This window comes from Harmonia axyridis, chromosome X, assembly GCF_914767665.1.
Source record: "Harmonia axyridis chromosome X, icHarAxyr1.1, whole genome shotgun sequence".
In the NCBI taxonomy this organism is placed as follows: Eukaryota; Metazoa; Arthropoda; class Insecta; order Coleoptera; family Coccinellidae; genus Harmonia; species Harmonia axyridis.
This window is the reverse complement of record NC_059508.1, coordinates 16,605,493-16,623,376: the sequence shown is the minus strand read 5'-3', so window position 1 is coordinate 16,623,376 and position 17,884 is coordinate 16,605,493. Positions and strand designations below refer to the sequence as shown.

Here is a 17,884-nt window from a genome sequence, read left to right as displayed (position 1 = left end):
TCTTGGTTTTTTGAATTGCATAGTAGGTATTTTGGTTGCAATTCATACTTCACAAAATGTTAATGTTTTTGTTGTTATCAATAAAAAAATACCAAGTATGTGCTATCGTTGTATTCCAAATAGAAAGACCCACAATTTCCACTGACAATATACAGGGTGAAAAGTGAGGGGTAGCTACCACAGGGCTGTCAAATTGGGAAGGTACTTTGATGTTATACAAAGCAATATTTTTATTATCTTGTCAAATAAACTAGATATTGCCTGTATATGTTAACTTGGGAGATCCGGTATATGAATGAATCGAAGCCCAAATGTGGATCGTAATCTTAAAATGAAAACAGCTTTAAGAAACTTATAGTAGTTCCGAAAATTAGTGTGTACAGGCAGACAGATAGTTAAAAATCACGAAACTCGTTTTTGTCCGTTTTCAAACAACAAAAATGTAAGATCACATTTATCCTAATTGTTCTAATGAGAAAAAAAAGTGTTATCGCACTTCTAATAACGGCTAACAGTATTCTTGTATTACAATTTATATTCATCCTGTGAGAAAACTAATTGTGAATAATTCCCTTTTTTTTCGTCAGGGAATGCTAAAGATCTTCACAGTAGGGAGAAAATCTTAATCAAAGTAAGGATTGAAAGTACTCCAACCGTGATGTATAAAAAACAAGTGGTTTCTATCTGTCTAACTGGTCTGGCTTTCGTTCTCACAAAATATAAAATCAGTTTTTTCCTACATATTTTTTACTTCAACCCTTTAGGTCAACTTTATGGGATAGTTATTCAAGCAAGTTACAAAAAACAATGCGCTGTATGCTCCTTGCATAGGTAGGTAAAAATGGGCCACACATTTTTACTACAGGCATCTACCCAAGTATTATGATGAGGGGAGATGCATCACCGGACAATGTGTTCTGTTTGGGGTTGCCTTCAGAACATTGACCCTTTTGGAATGGTACCTAATTGTTCAATAAGAATAATTTCTTCGAGTCAATTCACTCTTAATTAGTAATCTTTTTCTATAATCGTATATTTGCCGGAAATTCTACTTCCCGAAATTGAAATTAATAGCGAAATATCTATTAAGAAAGGAGACGTGAATTTTTAAATAAATTTAGTTGGTTTTTGAGTTTTAACTTCATCACATTCTTCATTATATTATTATATACTTGCAGAGCTACTTATATGTTTGCCGGTATATGCCATGAAAAAAATTTATATATCTATTTAATTATCTCCATATAATTTTAAGCAAGTTTGAGCGTAAAAAGTGAAGAAAGAATTCGATAAATATTATTGTATTTCCTTCAAAACTTTGGGAATTATGCAGGAAATGTTTTTGCTCTGATTCTCTCTAAAATTCGTTATCAATTTTTCTAATATTCTCCTATGCTAAATACCAACCAGCCTGAACTGAAGATATCTTGTGCCTCGGAGCAAAATTTGATATAGTTCCTCCCTAAATTGAAATAATACATAGAGTATATTGTCTGCAGAAGCAATTAATGAAAATTTTCATACCTGTGTCGACGATGGCTGGTTACCTACCCGCTTCACAAAAGCCGAATTTTACATCAGGAACGCAGAAAAGCGAGAAGGTATCTGAAGCACTGCACGGCGTTACTAATGTGTAGGCAACTAGAGAAACATCGGGATTTGTTGTGCGTTGTCTGCATAGATGATACGATTACTCCTGATACCTCCTCGATGTCCTATGTTCCTAATACACAATTTCAGATTTTACGAAGCGGGTGACAGGAACCATAGAATATTGAATGTTTGAAGAGGTATCAGTTTTGTGTTGTTTTCAGTAGTGAATCGTCATATTAGTTTATGGGTATTATTTATTTGTATTTATAACAAATCTAAACATGTTTCTTTTTAGGAATCTCAACAAAGACAATTTACGAAATGAACTCAACCACCTCAACCACTTAGCCGCCTATTGGCATCTACCCGAACTATTCTTCGTAACTGAATACTTCCATGCCTTCCTTCTAGATATCGCCACATAATCGACTTCCAAAAAAACTTTAATTCATTTATTTTTAATGATTTCCATGCTGAGAAGAAAATTGGTATTCATTAATTTATTTTTGTTATGTATTTGTTGCAGAAAATATGCATTTTTATTCTTTTAATTCAGGACCAATTAATTATTATGAAGAGTCATACATATATTCTTTTTCTATGACTTCAATAGGTTTCTGTGCAAGTATAAACAGATACAACTGTAATTAAAAGATTTGTTTAATCACATTTATTAATCTCTAAGCTTATAAGATGAGATAATTTGAATTTATGAGGAATGTAATTGAAATTATACGAAAATGTCTTTCAATTCAGATTCAGAGTTGGAGGTTAAAGTGAGAAAAGGTGAAAATTTGATTTTTTTTTGAGATTTGGTGCTAATTCTACATTTATAGCTTCTGAAAGGATTTCGGAAAATATGCATATCGTAGCAAACGAGCCGTCATTAGCATTTTACAGGCTTCAGGAACATGTACGGAAAGCTTTGAACCCTATGGTTGACCGAAAGATAGAAGCAAATAAATTACATCAAGAGCTTCAGGGCAGATGCTATGATATTGAATATGCTGTTTGGTATGCAATTCATTAATGTCAACGATACTATAATAATCAATATATTGCTATTTGTTTGTTAATGAATATCTTTTCAGTGCAATTAAATCAATGGATAATGCAGATGAAAGTTTCAAAAATATACAAGACCATTTAAAAAATGCAATTTTTTTGAAACAACAGCTTAAGTATGAAGAATCAAGAAGGAAAAAAAATGACCCTAGTTCAGTCTACAAACGTTTGTCTGCTCATATAACATTAGATTTACCTGATCTTCCAGAGTTTTCTGATGTTGTAAGAGAAACTGCAAACAGAGTAGAAAGTATGATGTCTAAAGCTACTCATTCAGCTAATTGAATATACTATGCAAGAGGTTTTTTTTGTGTTCAACATCTTTAAATCAAGATGAGAATATCAATGTATATTTTAATTTCCTGTGATAATTTTAGTCCTTTTAAGTACAGTCAATATTAACTAGACTTTGTATATATAATATTGTTGAATAGGAGCTTGTTATTTATGTCATTTTAAATTTCAGCTGACTAATATGTTTAGTTTATTATGCATTTAGTGATGAATATGTTTTGTTCATTAAATCAAGAATATTAAAAGTATGAGATGAAGTTTTTTTGCATTTTTGATATTGATAGATATAATTACATATAGTATTATGAACTCAAAAAGAGGAAAAAGTAATTCATTATTTATTTCTACTAAATATCCCAAAACAATTTAATTGATTAATTTGCATTTCTCAATTTGGTGGTGTACACCTGGCCTTAATCATGTAGTGATTCCTGTCATATATAACATCAATTTCTGTGTTAATATTTCTATGATTTTGTATTTGTGTCACAGCAGCTCTGTGATGTAATGTTTCCTTGTATATATTTTTTTATCTTCAGTATAATTAATTCAAATAAATATATACTTTTTCTATTAGGATCTTAAAATTATGAAAATAACAGTGAAGTAGTGGTCTTCTGTTGGATAACTTTATGCTAGATCAAGGTAACTGTTAAATATTGCTATATAACCTTAAACTACTGTTTCTGATGGAATCTGTATTGATGTTTTCGCGTATTTTCTTGCCAATTCAGGAAAATAATAACAATAGGTACCATTTGGACTTTATTCCCCTCATGCACTATGGGTTCCTTTGGAACAATATCCAAGAAAGCACTTGTCAGCTAATATTTGAAAGGGGTTGACAAAAAAAGGGTTGCGTGTTGAAACGACGTCATTTATTCGTTCGATAATTCAATCATTTTCGCGACGCCACCAATTTGATTGTCGACGTCCATTTCTCCAATAGGTGAAATATCAATCGTTTGAAAAAAATTATTTTTCGGTTAACAATGACCGTATTTTTTTGGATACGAATATAGTTAACTCTGTTCGCCAACTTGTTGGAAAACCTGATACGCGGAAACTTAGTCTGCGCCGATTTCCAAAATATTGATTTTGGGTTGGAACAGAATGGAGTAGTGGTAACAATTTTCGTCTTAGGTTTAATATACAGCGCTGTTCTTAGACGAAACCTACCATTGTTAAAAAAGTTCCGTTTTCTCGAAATTTTTTCATAAATTATACGATGTGTCGAAAATTAGAATTAGGAAGTGCATACATTTGACGAAATTTAACGTAGTGACGATTGAGTGGATGGATATTGGATGTGTTTACTCTGCCAAGTTCCAGATTTCCAAAAATCAACCAATATGTTTCATTGAAGACGATCAAAATTTGCAAATCTACTCTATTTAGACCCACTATTGAGATCCTGCTTACTCATCTTTTAAATATGATGATTCATGTGGAAATTTGAAGGGTGAATATATTGAGGTTGTATTTATTTGGCTGATTCTTCCTTACAATAGTGAATATCTTGATACTGTATATTTAGAGTTAATGCACTCTAGGCTTGGTTCTTCAATGGCTTCGATCAGAAACAAACAGAAATGACCAGCTTGACATTGGCATTAGACAATGATGTGAGTGAAAATATCACTAAACTATTTCCAAAGTGTCGACCCAGAAGTGATATCAATCTGAATCGCATTATAAGTTTGGATCATGAAACAAATGAGAACATCTCAAATAGGGTCATGAATATCGAAAGCGAAAACGATAGGTAATAAGTTGTTTCAGGTTCGCTTAATTAGAATTTTTTTTACCATGTATTCATGCATGCGTATTGTTTTTTAGCTGTCACAAAAGTATTTGTCGCACAGGTTGATTCATATTTTTTATAACTCCATCCATACCATGCCATTGCTATGTTATGTTGCTTGTTATCCTTGAAGCATGCCTCATTGGAAATTACCAACAAACAATGAAAGCAATATTAAGGTTACTTAGACTCAATAGTTCACTATAAAAACAGCTCACAGGTATACAGAATTTTTTTTTTCAATTAATTTATGTTGTACTTATTTTTTGGCTGGAACGATTAGGTAATGAATTACCAGTTCAGCGCTAAATGCATGTGAAATTAAAACAATTTTCAAAGCAGTTGAAACTTCTATTGTTTGTTCAGATGGCTGGCAGATAGCTCTTGTTTAAGCAATCAGCTTCATCGGGAGGATGATGATATTCTTATCGATCATGAACATCCTGGAGGAACCTACAAACTTAGGGATTCTAGGTATTTATTAAATTCAATCATGAAACTACTCCCTGCCATTCTTGATTATTAATCCTTTTGAAATCAGGAGGTAATGCTTACTTCACAGATATGAGTAAATTGTGGTTGGCAATTATTAACAGTTTTGGTTGATTTCTCATACCTGTTTTTATTCGTTTAATCTCTGATCAAAAAAGGATCTGCACTATGAATCCTTCAAATGAATTTGTAATGTTTGCTTGAAAAATTGTGACCCTGAGAAGGGGCTTTTTTCATCAGTTGAATAAATGAGTTTCTTCTTTCAGAATTATCGAAATAGCAGGTGGTCGAGAAATATATTCTCAGAGCCGTAGCAAAGCTGTACGGAAATGCAGAAATATATGTCTGGAAGACGGTGAAAAGAGATCATTGAAATCCCCTATGCGTCAAGGTGTATGGGAATTTAGAGGACGCAACAATGATATAAAAAAACTGAGTAACTCTAGAGGCTACACAGAGACGGTTTTCTCTTCTGAGGTCAGTTCGGTCACTCACCAGAATGACAAGCATAGGGAGAGTCCGGAAGTAGAGAAATCTCCAAGTGTGTTGAAAGTGGCTAATCCAGGAGATGTAGTTGTCTTTGACGACATCGGGGATGAGTGGCATATGGACGTTAAAAGGATGGAGAACAATTACACTGCCCACAATCTTAAACCTGTCGAGAAGGAATGTGAGAAAGTTACCAAGGTCATAGGTAATTTACCGATTGCTGTTTATGAAGGTTCTCCCAGGAGGTATGGAATTAGACATGTTGAAAATAATTATCACTCACAGCTTCCTAGCGCACAAAGTCTTATAGCTTCACCGAATGTTTACCCACCAAGGCCTGGGTTTCCTCAGCGAGTTGTCTGCAGTCCAACAGAAAACGAAAAAACACCAGTAGAAAATAACCAATTTAAGGTATGACCCTGGAATAAATCTAATTCTAGCAATTATTAACATTTGTTTTATCACACGCAGGTCACATCACCGCCTTCAACTACTAATTCAACTTTTGACTATCTGTATGAATTTTCCGAAACGAGAAAAGTTTTGGAGGAATTCTTCAAGTGTCCTCCTCCGGAAGAAGAAAACCGATTGGAAGCTGAATTTCAAGATCTCGAATATGAATTACGAAAACAAGGTGGCGAATCTGGTAATTCTTATGTTGGACAGAGGCTAGCTAAGACAAAACCTGAATCTACAGAATTCTGCTTACATATTGAATCGCCTAGGAAATATTCTAACAACTTCAGCAATATACAGGTTTGTAAACCCATCAGATAAAGTCCATTCAGGAATTATTGACATCAAAGTAGGCCTTGAACCTCCAGTCGCGGCTTTATTTCTGGTTACAAAAATACCACTAAAAATTGCTATGGTTTCATCATTTATCATAGAAATAACAGTATATATCATTATTTATTATTTTCATAATTTTTTTATCTCAAATTTTCATAATTACTGGGAGAAATACTCAAATTAATTAATCAATGTGTGTTCAACATTGATACAAACTGAACTAAATCTAACCTTCTCTCAATGACATTTTCTATACCAACCCGAAATCTGCATTCAAAATATTACTGAATGAGCCATCATCAACTCAATTTCAATTTTCCACAGCTGCCCTAGATGTCAATAATTCCTAAACGGACTATATAATAAAATTCTGTATAACATGTATTGATTTTAATTTTCTTCAGAATCATGATGTAAATGAGCACGAGAACAACTTTTTGGATTTATCGATTGGAACTGGATCTAGTGGTGATCTAGGTGAAACTGAAGTTGGTTTGCAGGTTGGGCACGGTAGGAATTTTACTCTTTCACCGGAAACTACTGACTGCGACTCAAATTGTGGCGACCTAGATAGTGAGGTTTCATTAATGCTGATGGACAATGAGCTTGGACCAGTTCCTGGACATTTAGGTAAACTCATTTGTCTTAATTACTCCTATCAAATCTCTTATTCAGTTTTTATCAGAAGATAAACTAATGATCGCTTACTACTTTTTGTTCAATTCAACTTGACCAGATTTTCTGAATTATTGATGAAAAAATTGAGAGGTATATATTACATTGTAAAAAAGTGTTCAGACTTTCTTGAAAATAAGCGCATTCTGAAGATGGTTCTTTATTTTAATATATCTGGTAAGTTTGAATGATTCCCATTAATAACTGGCCGAAATTTCATAAACCTTTCCTATTATTTTATTTTGGGTATGGTCCGTATATCGCCGAGAATTTCAGAGCTGTTACTAGTGGTTTTCAATGTGTCAGATAACCTGCTTCGTATTTACGGACCGCTTGACACTTGTCAATGGTCAACTAATTTTTTCATCAACAGAATGGTTGATCTCTCTTAATTTGTAAATAACTAATAGTTCCTAATGGCTCTGAGGGGTATTTGCTTCATAATTAAAATAATTAAGGTTTTGAGTGTTAGATGTCAAGGAAAATGTTCATGAACAATAATCTGAAAATTAAAATGACAACTGTCAAGCGGAGTGGGCGTGGTTACCGAACCTAACCAGAAAAAAAGTATGGTTGCTCTGGTGACAGATAACTCACCGAAGTTTGAGGAAATAGTCACCAGTTTTTGAGGAATTTGCAGCTATTTACTAACCATAGTAACCAAGGTGATATACGGACCATACCCGTTATCAGTAATCTTTTCATACAGTTTGGTACAAAAAGTATTATACAGTGCTGGCATGTTGTGATCTAATGTAATGTCAATACATTATTGAATTTTATATAAGTTATATACTGCCTTCGAACTGGGTTATAAAGTTGTTTTCTTCACTGGCAGGATCATCTTCAGATTTAATTCCAAACGATACTTTACGTTTGTACTCGAGTATGCCAGTTCTGGAAGATGGTTTGTCTTCAGGACATGCCAGCGATACAGACAACAACAACCCAACGGTCATGTTGATGAAGAGGCAGATAACTGAAATCGAAAGAGAAATCAACCAAGGGATTTGTAAACAAAAACCAACAAAAAATCCAATCGAGAATGGTATGTCGCCGGACAAAGAGTGTATTTTAAGTACTTCTCCTATAGGTATTAATGGTTGTGTTAATAACTTCGAAGAACCTCACATAATTTCACATATTGATTCATCGTTAGGTATAATAAATTTTTTTTAATATTTGTTTGGGTTTGATACTATCTTGTCTTCAGATAAAACACCTCCTCCACCAGCACCTGCGCCTCACAGACTGATACAAACTGAAAAAACAAGTGATGTAGAGGCAGCTATTAAAGATATTAGATTAACATTACAAAGAACCAAAACTTTGCCTGTAAAATGTCGCGCTGAAGAAGAGCCTGATGATGCTGTTGGCAGTCCTGTTTGGGTGCCAAGGTAAATAAAATTATTTAAAGCACTTCATTACGTTTTATATCAACAAATTTCAGGCAAAGAGGGCTCTCTAATGCAAGTGGTGATTCAGATAGAAAAGGCAACAGTGGCGACGAAGGTAATCTTTTATCTTATCAATATTTGTATAAAATTCCTGTACATTTTTCCTGTTTATATCCTAATTTATTCCATCGAATTGTAAGAATGTGATTCAGTTGATTCATGAAGATTCAATTCACGAATTTTCCAGAAGAAAATGACACTGATTTGGAAACTGATCGACTTCTTGGACAGCAAAGAACAGATGATCAAAGCTTCTATGAAGAAAAGGTATGTGAAAATTCTCCAATGAAAAATTTATGTAAATTTTGTAGATATGTACAAATTTTAGAGGTTATATTGAATATATTCCATTTATTTGGAGGATAATTACGGATAAAAGTAATAGGACAATGTTCAAAAACTTGAATCAATGCTGTTTATAAACAGGGTGTTCATAAATTGGAGGTACAAAGGAAAATGACGAATTCCTCGGAACATGGGCCCACAAAACGCTTTGTTTTCGAGATACAGGGTGTCAAATATTATTTTTTTTAAGGTTTCTCTCATAGCAAGTTGAGTGCTTCTTACCTCCTGATCTTTTTTTTGGTGGACCGGTAGTTTAGAGAAAATTGTAAAAAAGCTTCAGTCCAGAACTACACTTTTTGGTTTCTCTCCGATTTGGAGAAAAAAAAAACTCTCATTTTCCTTTGTACATTCAGTTTATGAACACCCTGCATATGGACATAAAGAAACCAAATAATTCATAATATGTTTAAATGGAATCTCAGAAATCTCTAAAAATATTATATGTATCTTTGTGTGAAATAATTGTTTAATTCTTTCCAAGAGATAATTCAGTGAAGCCAATTGTCTAATGAGAAAATAGTTTATTGACTTCGCCTAAATTTGGATATTGTACTTTGGAAGTTGATGTGTTGAATGTCAAAATCAAGAATTAGATTTACTATATTTCACTAGACAATATAATTAGTTTTTTCCTCTCTGGAATAAATCATGGGTTAGCTGATTTGTTAGTTGATAGCTTCGCCTTTTGTTTATGATTTATTAAGACATTTGCATAAAATTATCGATACTACTTAGGATTTATTATGTAGTTTCGTGTAGAAAACAAATGTTCGAATTACCGGCAAGCCCTTTAAAAGAGTATTTATATTGATAGGGTTGGAGAAAATCTAAAAGTCGGACCATTATGCCTTCCCATAGTCATTCGAATCACAAACAGTTACTTAACACCATGGATGAAGTAAATGTACCCCTTGTCCAAAACGAATCCCCAAATTCGAATCCCCCCTCTCCTACAGCCGATTCTGACAAAAGCCAATCGTCACAAACTCAGAAGGGAACTGTTTCATCGAGCAAAATTAAAAAGGTGTGAGCTTGGCATGTGTTTAACTAATAATTCGAACTTTTATGGCAGTATTCAAAACTTTATTTTCGTCTTTCGTTCAAATCATTGCTTAATTTTTTTCTTTGGTATTAAAAATGGAATTTTTATTATTTATATTTCACTAAGCAATAATGCACCATCGGAATATCTTTCAGGCACTTGTAGTTACTGTAGTTATTTGAAATCGATAGCTAATTACCGAAATATTATAGTGTTAGCATATTGGGTTGAATATCTAATTAGGGTATGGTCCGTATCTCACCTTGGTTACTATGGTTAGTAAATTGCTGGTCCGTATATGTCAAATTCCTCAAAAACTGGTGACTATTTCCTCAAACTTCGGTGAGTTATCTGTCACCAGAGCAACCATACTTTTTTTCTGGTTAGGTTCGGTAACCACGCCCACTCCGCTTGACAGTTGTCATTTTAATTTTCAGATTATTGTTCATGAACATTTTCCTTGACATCTAACACTCAAAACCTTTATTATTTTAATTATGAAACAAATACCCCTCAGAGCCATTAATAACTATTAGTTATTTACAAATTAAAAGAGATCTAACGTTTATAACCTCCAAAATTCTATCAATGAAACATTTAGTTGAGCATTTACAATTGTCAAGCGGTCCGTTAATACAAAGCAGGTTACCTGGAACATTGAAAACCATTGGTAACCGCTCTATTCTCGGCGATATACGGACCATACCCTTAGTAAACTTCCTATTAGTTGAAATTTCACAAACATTAAAGATTTAAATCTTACCAGATTGGGGCTTAACGGACTATTTTTCTCCATTGGTTTACTGAAAAAACAGCACTTTATTTCCATGTTTAAGATAATGTGCTATCAACGAAGATCTGATACATAGCATGTTGAGAATTCTCGATTAATTCATTTGTTAGTCATATATCTCTGAGAACTCAATAATTTATCAATATTAATATCAATTGTAAGAAATAGTGTAGTCACAATGAACAATAAGAAGAATTATCTGTTATTGTTAAACCAAATTATAATGATATCAATGCGCCATGTAGAGAGTACATTTAATCAATTAGTTTGATATTCGGTCACTAAAGCTATCCGTTTCTATACAATACTTTCGTGATAACATTTCCTTCATATTGACCTCCATTCGATGAGATTGGCCATTTCAGTTTGAAGTTTTACTGTGAAAAGAGTGCCAAGACAATGCAACTTATCTATAACATCTGTCAATTTTGGAGAACTGAGCCTCCACCAATGTGTGAAAAATGTATTAGGGAATTGAGATCTGAATGCCACATCTTAAACATTGTAAACCTTCTTGAGTTTTGCTTCATGTAGATATCATTGCATTTTTAACCAGAAGGCCAAATAGTATAGAAAATTTCGCAGTTTCTCAGTGAGAAAATATTTATAATTTCGCTTTTTATGATATTGATTTGAAATTTTATTTCGGATAGCGAAAAATACTTGCCAAAACGGTTGAACTACCATAGCATATAGATATTTCATTGCTTTCCTGACGACTCGATAATATTTCACTTTGGTTGACTAACCAAGATTCAGATATTTAGGATAACCAATTCTTCACTGAGAAATTTATGAAGGTCTAAGCATGCATGCATTTAGTAGAAATACCCTTTTTGTTTTGTGAAGCTTTTCAACTAATTTCTTGAATTTTTTACAGGATAAAGATTCGAAAAAGAAGGGTCGTAGCAAAGAAGGTAAGTACTGCAATCGAAAAATATCTTTCAAAATAATGAATCGTCTGACTTGCTATACATTTACGGATTTTTTTTTTGCGGTAAGTCCTTAGAGAAACATTGGGATATGATTCATCATTACTGAGCCAAAAGCTGCCTAGTTCGCTACATGAAAAGAAACGCACCCAAGATTTTTCAAATATAAAAAGAAATTACTTTTTTTTAATCATGTAGAAGTCATACCAGTTTCAGTTTAATTTTCACGATCGCATGAAGAGCTTTAGATTGTGCTGTTTTAAAGTGTAATTGATATGTCTTCCAGATGTTATTCAACGTTCAGTGCTCATAGAGGGCGTTCTCTTCCGGGCACGATACTTGGGATCCACTCAATTGGTATGCGAAGGCCAGCCTACAAAAACAACAAGGATGATGCAAGCGGAGGAAGCTGTGTCCAGAATCAAGGTAAAGCATGGACATGATTGTAAACTTATTGCATCATAGTCATCAGAAGAACTGACAAATTTCAAAAATAAGAATCGTCGAAGATGAACTTATTAACGAAATAACTTTCAAAATACAAAATCGGTTTGAATTGAAGGATATGTTTGAATGTAATCAAGATTTTGGTCCTTTGACTACAGTTTTGATGTAAGCAAACTTTCTCTCCAGTTTCAAAACCTGACAAATGGAAAATTGGTTAATTTCATTCAAACATATTGACACTTGTGGCATGATAAATGAGCATGTCGAACTATCCTGAATAACATGTGAGAGTAAGTCACTCTCTTTATCCATGGAAATAATTAAAAAAAATTGAGATTGACACATGAATATAAATCAGTTTCTGGTTTTCATGGTGCCCCTTTCCTCTATTTTGGAATCAGTGCACGCTTAGTGTGCCCTCTATTGTTGATTGGTCACCTCTTGCCTGTTAATTGTTCAACCTAGGTCATATTTTAATCACCTTTTGTCCATATTGCTTTGGATGTTTACCCTCATTGTACATTTGAATCTTTTTTTTATACTCCTATTATTATTTTGAATTGAGATTATGTTTACCAAGACCTATCCTTATGAAATGGTGTCACTGTATATATGAATATAGATGATGCGCACATTTCTGTTTTAAATTATTTTTTTTACATTCTTTCGATGTTGTGGAACACGTTTAGATTAGAGATATGAACGACCTAGGCTCTTATGGCAGTTACAGGAGGTGTCCAATCAAACAAATGAATGTTATGGCCATCGGTATGAACCAATCAGTCCTGTATCTGGCACTTATAATGAACATTCTTCACTGATGGAGACTGACTCTGTTTCGACTGAAAATGAAATGATTCACGTCCCTGGTGAGAATACCATTTTCATAAAAGTTTTCTGTTTGCTTTTTTAGTCCTTGCAGCTATTGGATATTTATACTGAACCTTTCCATTTTTTGGAACGGACCAAGCCAACAGTTGCAAGCACTAGAAACTAGTTCAAACTTAGACTAATTGTGGAATTCTATGTCAAATCTATATGAAAAGATTTCAATAATAAGGATAAAATTTGATCATTAAAAGCATATACACATTCGAAAAAAAAGGGGTCTTTTTTTAGTGTGGTACACTTTATTTTTTGAATCTCGATAGAAATTAGTCGTTGTCGCTTGAAATAGAACTCCACATCAAGATCTGTGTAGAGTCAATTGTAAATTGTTTTGATATTTGAATACTCGCTTCATTATGAAAGTGGTACAATCAAGAGAATTCACTCAAGAAGATGAAAATGTTCTCGACCACGGGAGTGCAAACTACCAACAGAGTAAGGCGAACGGTACCATGTTTCGTCTTCATTTTCTTGGTTCTGTCGAGGTTGACGAGGAAGGGGGTAGGAAAAAACGGAAACGTCTCAAGAAAAATATGGTAGAAGTTGCCGTTACCAAAATAAAGGTGTGTCGTCGTCTGTATTTGTTATTTGTTGTTGTCTTCCAAAACTTCAGCTCACATGATTCAGTTACAACACTTTTGGGTTTGCCACATAACACATCATTTCGAAGTTATGGTCATGGCTATGATTTTAAGTTATTTGACAGTATGAAAAATTGTCTATTAATTGACATCCTCTTTATTTTAAAACAATATACCTAAATTAGTTCAAGAAAATATGTTATAAAAACCTTTTAATAAATTTTGATAATTATTACTCATTATCACGAGGAACAAATTTTGAGAACTTATGACATTAAAACTACATTGATTTCTAATCACAAACTGATTATATATAGCTGGAATTCTCTGTCGTCTCAGTACTAAAGCTAAAGTAATTACACTGTTCTCTAAAAATTTTAAAATCCTTGCATAATATTCGAAATAATGTGGGTGGAATATTTCAGTTAGGGCACTCGATATGATTGGGTATAGAACCAGTGAGCTAGAAGTTATCCAAAAAAACAAGTCCAAAGTGTCATATTTAAGTTGAATGAGTCGTTATTCTTATGATACATTTTGTATAAAAGTCTGCAATATAACTTACAAAAAAAAAATTGCTTCAATATGTACTAATCCACTAACTTTTTCGTTCCATCATGTTCATTAAAACGCTGTTTGGATCTTGTAGGCATTGGTAAGCTATAAATCTCTGTAGTTAGAACAATTTTCTCACCAGTGACCTTCCAGGCTCCTGACGGTGAGTCTCAACCGAGCACTGAAGTTGATCTCTTCATCTCGACGGAGAAAATCATGGTTTTGAATACTGATCTGAAGGAAATAATGATGGATCACGCGCTCAGGACTATTTCCTATATTGCCGACATTGGCGATCTGGTTGTTTTGATGGCGAGGCGTAGATTCGTACCTCACGAGATGGAGGAGGCACCGAAGATCAACAGAACACCGAAGATGATTTGTCACGTTTTCGAAAGCGAAGAAGCTCAATTCATTGCTCAGTCCATTGGTCAAGCTTTTCAAGTTGCCTATATGGAGTTCCTCAAAGCGAATGGCATTGAGGATCATAGTTTTGTTAAGGAAATGGATTACCAGGAAGTTCTCAACTCCCAAGAGATATTCGGAGATGAATTGCAGATGTTTGCTAAGAAAGAGATGCAAAAAGAGGTGATGTAGTGGTTTTTTCATCTTTTCTTATTGGCAAATATAACTCAAAGCTCCAAACACCACCCTACAAAGGGTATGGTCCGTATATCACCTAGGTTACTATGGTCAGTAGGTAGGTTCAGTAACCACGCCCACTCCGGTTGGCAGTTGTCATTTTAATTTTCAGATTATTGTTTATGAATATTATGAAATTCTCGGCGATATACGGACCCTACATACCCAAAATTAGGCAATCTGGATGAAATGGTGGATGAGCCAAAAGTGATTTAGGTCTATTTTTCAGGTTGTCGTTCCCAAGGCTAAAGGAGAAATTTTGGGCGTGGTTATTGTTGAATCTGGGTGGGGCTCAATGCTTCCTACGGTGGTCATAGCCAACTTGGCTCCTGCAGGAGCAGCAGCTAGATGTGGCCAACTCAACATAGGAGACCAAATAATAGCCATCAACGGAGTCAGTCTAGTTGGTTTGCCATTATCGACTTGTCAGAACTACATTAAAAATTCTAAGAATCAGACAGTGGTCAAACTGACTGTCGTTCCCTGTGCTCCAGTTGTCGAAGTTAAAATTAAACGACCAGATACGAAATATCAACTTGGATTTAGTGTTCAGAATGGAGTTGTAAGTTGATGAGGTTTGTAAAAAAAATCGCGTAACTAAGATTTTATTTCCATTTCAGATTTGCAGTTTACTTCGAGGGGGTATTGCAGAAAGGGGAGGAGTCAGAGTTGGACACAGGATCATTGAAATAAACAATCAAAGTGTAGTTGCCGTACCACATGAGAAAATAGTGAACTTACTTGCTACTTCTGTAGGGGAGGTGAGTGGTTGTAAAACTTTTTAGTCGATTCTGGGAGATTTCGTTTTTGTAAGATCTATTACTGGTAACCGGGTGGTGTGCACGATTTAAAAACTCTTTTGCAAACTTGTTTTTGACAATTCAAAAGGTGGATATGTTTAGATACCAAGCTTTCATTGTTCCAGATTTTGATGAAAACTATGCCGACCTCCATGTTCAGATTGTTAACTGGACAAGAGAACCCGATATATATTTAAAGGAGCCCTTCAGGAGGTCAGAAAGTGCCTACTTGTAGTTGATATTTGAACAGTCCTCAGAATTGCTTTTATTCGATCATGCTTTAGTCGCAGATCAATATATTTTTTATTATTAGTACAATAAGTTCTACAGACTGAACGACAATACATGACCTATATGCACTTGCACAATGCGTCGAGCTTTTGTGATAGATCATATTTGCTTGTCGCATAATATTATTTCATTTGTTGTGAATGTGAATGCATTAACCAAAGATATTGGCTTAAATTTTGTAATGAAAAAAATGATGTGACCATTCGTTCCATAAATAATAGATAGGATATTGATGTCTAAATTATATTATTTCTCCCAATTCGGTAATTTTATTGGGATACATGTCGTCTTTCCTAACGAATTTCTCGTGTATATTCATTTATATAATTCCGATATTTATTTCTACATGTAAGATGTTTTTTTTTTGGCATCCACTATTTCGAACTATTCCTTGCTACTATATATGATTGAAAAATCATTTTGAACTGTTCAAATTTGCAACAGTTCATTTATATTTTAAGAAAATCCACCTGAATCATTTTGTCAATCCAATTGCTGGATGACGATTTTTGTGTGTAGATTTGTTGCTGAAATGATATTGTATTTGAAAGAACATCATTTCTAATGTACTTCGAATGAATTTTGTACTCAGTTTGAGAATAATTCAGAGCTGAAAAAAATCAAAATACCTTTTTTATAAGAATAATTAGTTGGTTAATTGAACTTACGCAGGCGAAAAATGATCAGTATAGTAGTATCTAGTCGGCAGAGTAGCTATTATTTTATTTATTACATGGAATGTTGCTTAAGTTTCTAAACAAAGTATACAACTCTATAAACTTGATTAATTTTTGTCATGTTAATTTTATATAAAGGTGTGTGATTAGCATTAAATATTATTAAAGATAGAAAAATTTTCATCCACGGAACTAAATAGAAAATATTCACCATAATTGTATTTCTAGATATGAAAAAAAAACAAATATTAAACTTATATTTCCACAATTTTAAGCTATTTGAGTGTTACATTAATGTATAATTATTATTGTCATAGGATATTTTCTAACGATATTGGTCAAATATAAATTTTCAACCTTTTTTGGTGGGTATATCTGTAGGTTCCAAATCTAAAGAACATGTTTAGAGTAGCATTTCAAAAAAAATGCCATGTTTGTGTTACCTCCCATTTCTCTGATAATAATTCAATGCTTCACCCTTTATCATCCTAACGAAGAAAAAAACTAGCTATTTATCGAACCGTGTTAAATTGAATTTAGGTTATATATTTTTTGTCGTGTAAATAACTGTATAAACTGAACATTCCATAATATCTGTGTTCCTCTCTAATGGAGGTAAAAACTATATAGTAGATTATTTATTTTCATATTTTGAACAGAGGTCTTCTGCCAAGATTGCTGATTTTGAAATCGAATCAACACCATTCACCTCAATTTTTTTTTAATGTGTTGTGCAATTGTGAACAGTTATGATGTTGACGTTACAAATTTTATCATTCCATTCATATTTTATTTATTACCATCGCATGTAGATCGATCTTTATTCGCATATTGCAACCAGGGACAATTTTATATATCTATAAAATAATTTTTGGTCCTAACAAACAACATGTAAGTCGACATCATAATACCTCTTTTTTTTTTTTTCATTTCATCACCCAGATAAATTATTTGGGTACAACCATATCAAATGAGTTCATATTTATTGTATTATGGTATTTTAACTCTTATTATCCAATAATTATCTATACTTGCTGCAAAATTTATGTGTAATTTATATGTACAAATATACTACATTATTAAAGCAGAAAGAGCTTCAGTTGTGTTTTTCTTATAAATTTTACTTCCTCCTGATAATTATTATTTAGTACCTCCAAAAAGTTCAATTAATTCATCGAATTAACATCAAAGATATTCAGTGGTGATAATTTTTGCTGGCCCTTCTGAAAT

At 33.3% G+C, this 17,884-nt stretch overlaps 2 protein-coding genes across 8 annotated transcripts; both read left to right on the top strand.

Moving 5' to 3' along the window:
- Positions 1-2,196: 2,196 nt before the first annotated feature.
- LOC123685770 (BLOC-1-related complex subunit 8 homolog) lies at positions 2,197-3,200 on the top strand. The gene is made up of 3 exons (XM_045625641.1): positions 2,197-2,379; positions 2,430-2,607; positions 2,685-3,200. Exons 1-3 carry the CDS (start codon positions 2,334-2,336, stop codon positions 2,941-2,943), a joined length of 483 nt encoding a protein of 160 aa, XP_045481597.1. The 5' UTR covers positions 2,197-2,333; the 3' UTR covers positions 2,944-3,200.
- A 229-nt stretch (positions 3,201-3,429) lies between these two features.
- Positions 3,430-17,753, top strand: LOC123686695 (amyloid-beta A4 precursor protein-binding family A member 1-like). Of its 7 annotated transcripts, XM_045626925.1 has the most exons (19): positions 3,653-4,414; positions 4,506-4,717; positions 4,792-4,976; positions 5,123-5,230; positions 5,515-6,148; positions 6,209-6,493; positions 6,934-7,159; positions 8,043-8,363; positions 8,418-8,601; positions 8,655-8,716; positions 8,849-8,928; positions 9,821-10,030; positions 11,722-11,758; positions 12,060-12,199; positions 14,339-14,344; positions 14,398-14,832; positions 15,116-15,448; positions 15,507-15,647; positions 15,812-17,753. In XM_045626925.1, exons 5-19 carry the CDS (start codon positions 5,630-5,632, stop codon positions 15,881-15,883), a joined length of 3,051 nt encoding a protein of 1,016 aa, XP_045482881.1. In that variant the 5' UTR covers positions 3,653-4,414; positions 4,506-4,717; positions 4,792-4,976; positions 5,123-5,230; positions 5,515-5,629; the 3' UTR covers positions 15,884-17,753. The 7 variants fall into 7 exon arrangements, with proteins under 7 accessions (XP_045482876.1, XP_045482875.1, XP_045482879.1 ...); XM_045626920.1 differs by lacking the exons at positions 3,653-4,414; positions 4,792-4,976 and adding an exon at positions 3,430-3,597 and having other exon boundaries at positions 8,852-8,928; XM_045626919.1 differs by lacking the exons at positions 3,653-4,414; positions 4,792-4,976 and adding an exon at positions 3,430-3,597.
- Positions 17,754-17,884: the final 131 nt, after the last annotated feature.

Excerpts from the sequence above, each read along its gene's own strand:
- LOC123685770 (XM_045625641.1), top strand. The coding sequence starts at position 2,334 with ATGTCTTTCAATTCAGATTCAGAGTTGGAGGTTAAAGTGAGAAAAG. Across the intron at positions 2,380-2,429 it reads GGAGGTTAAAGTGAGAAAAG|CTTCTGAAAGGATTTCGGAA; the intron begins GTGAAAATTTGA and ends CTACATTTATAG. Across the intron at positions 2,608-2,684 it reads GATATTGAATATGCTGTTTG|TGCAATTAAATCAATGGATA; the intron begins GTATGCAATTCA and ends ATATCTTTTCAG.
- LOC123686695 (XM_045626919.1), top strand. The coding sequence starts at position 4,545 with ATGACCAGCTTGACATTGGCATTAGACAATGATGTGAGTGAAAATATC. Across the intron at positions 8,717-8,848 it reads AGGCAACAGTGGCGACGAAG|AAGAAAATGACACTGATTTG; the intron begins GTAATCTTTTAT and ends CGAATTTTCCAG. Across the intron at positions 14,833-15,115 it reads AGAAAGAGATGCAAAAAGAG|GTTGTCGTTCCCAAGGCTAA; the intron begins GTGATGTAGTGG and ends TCTATTTTTCAG.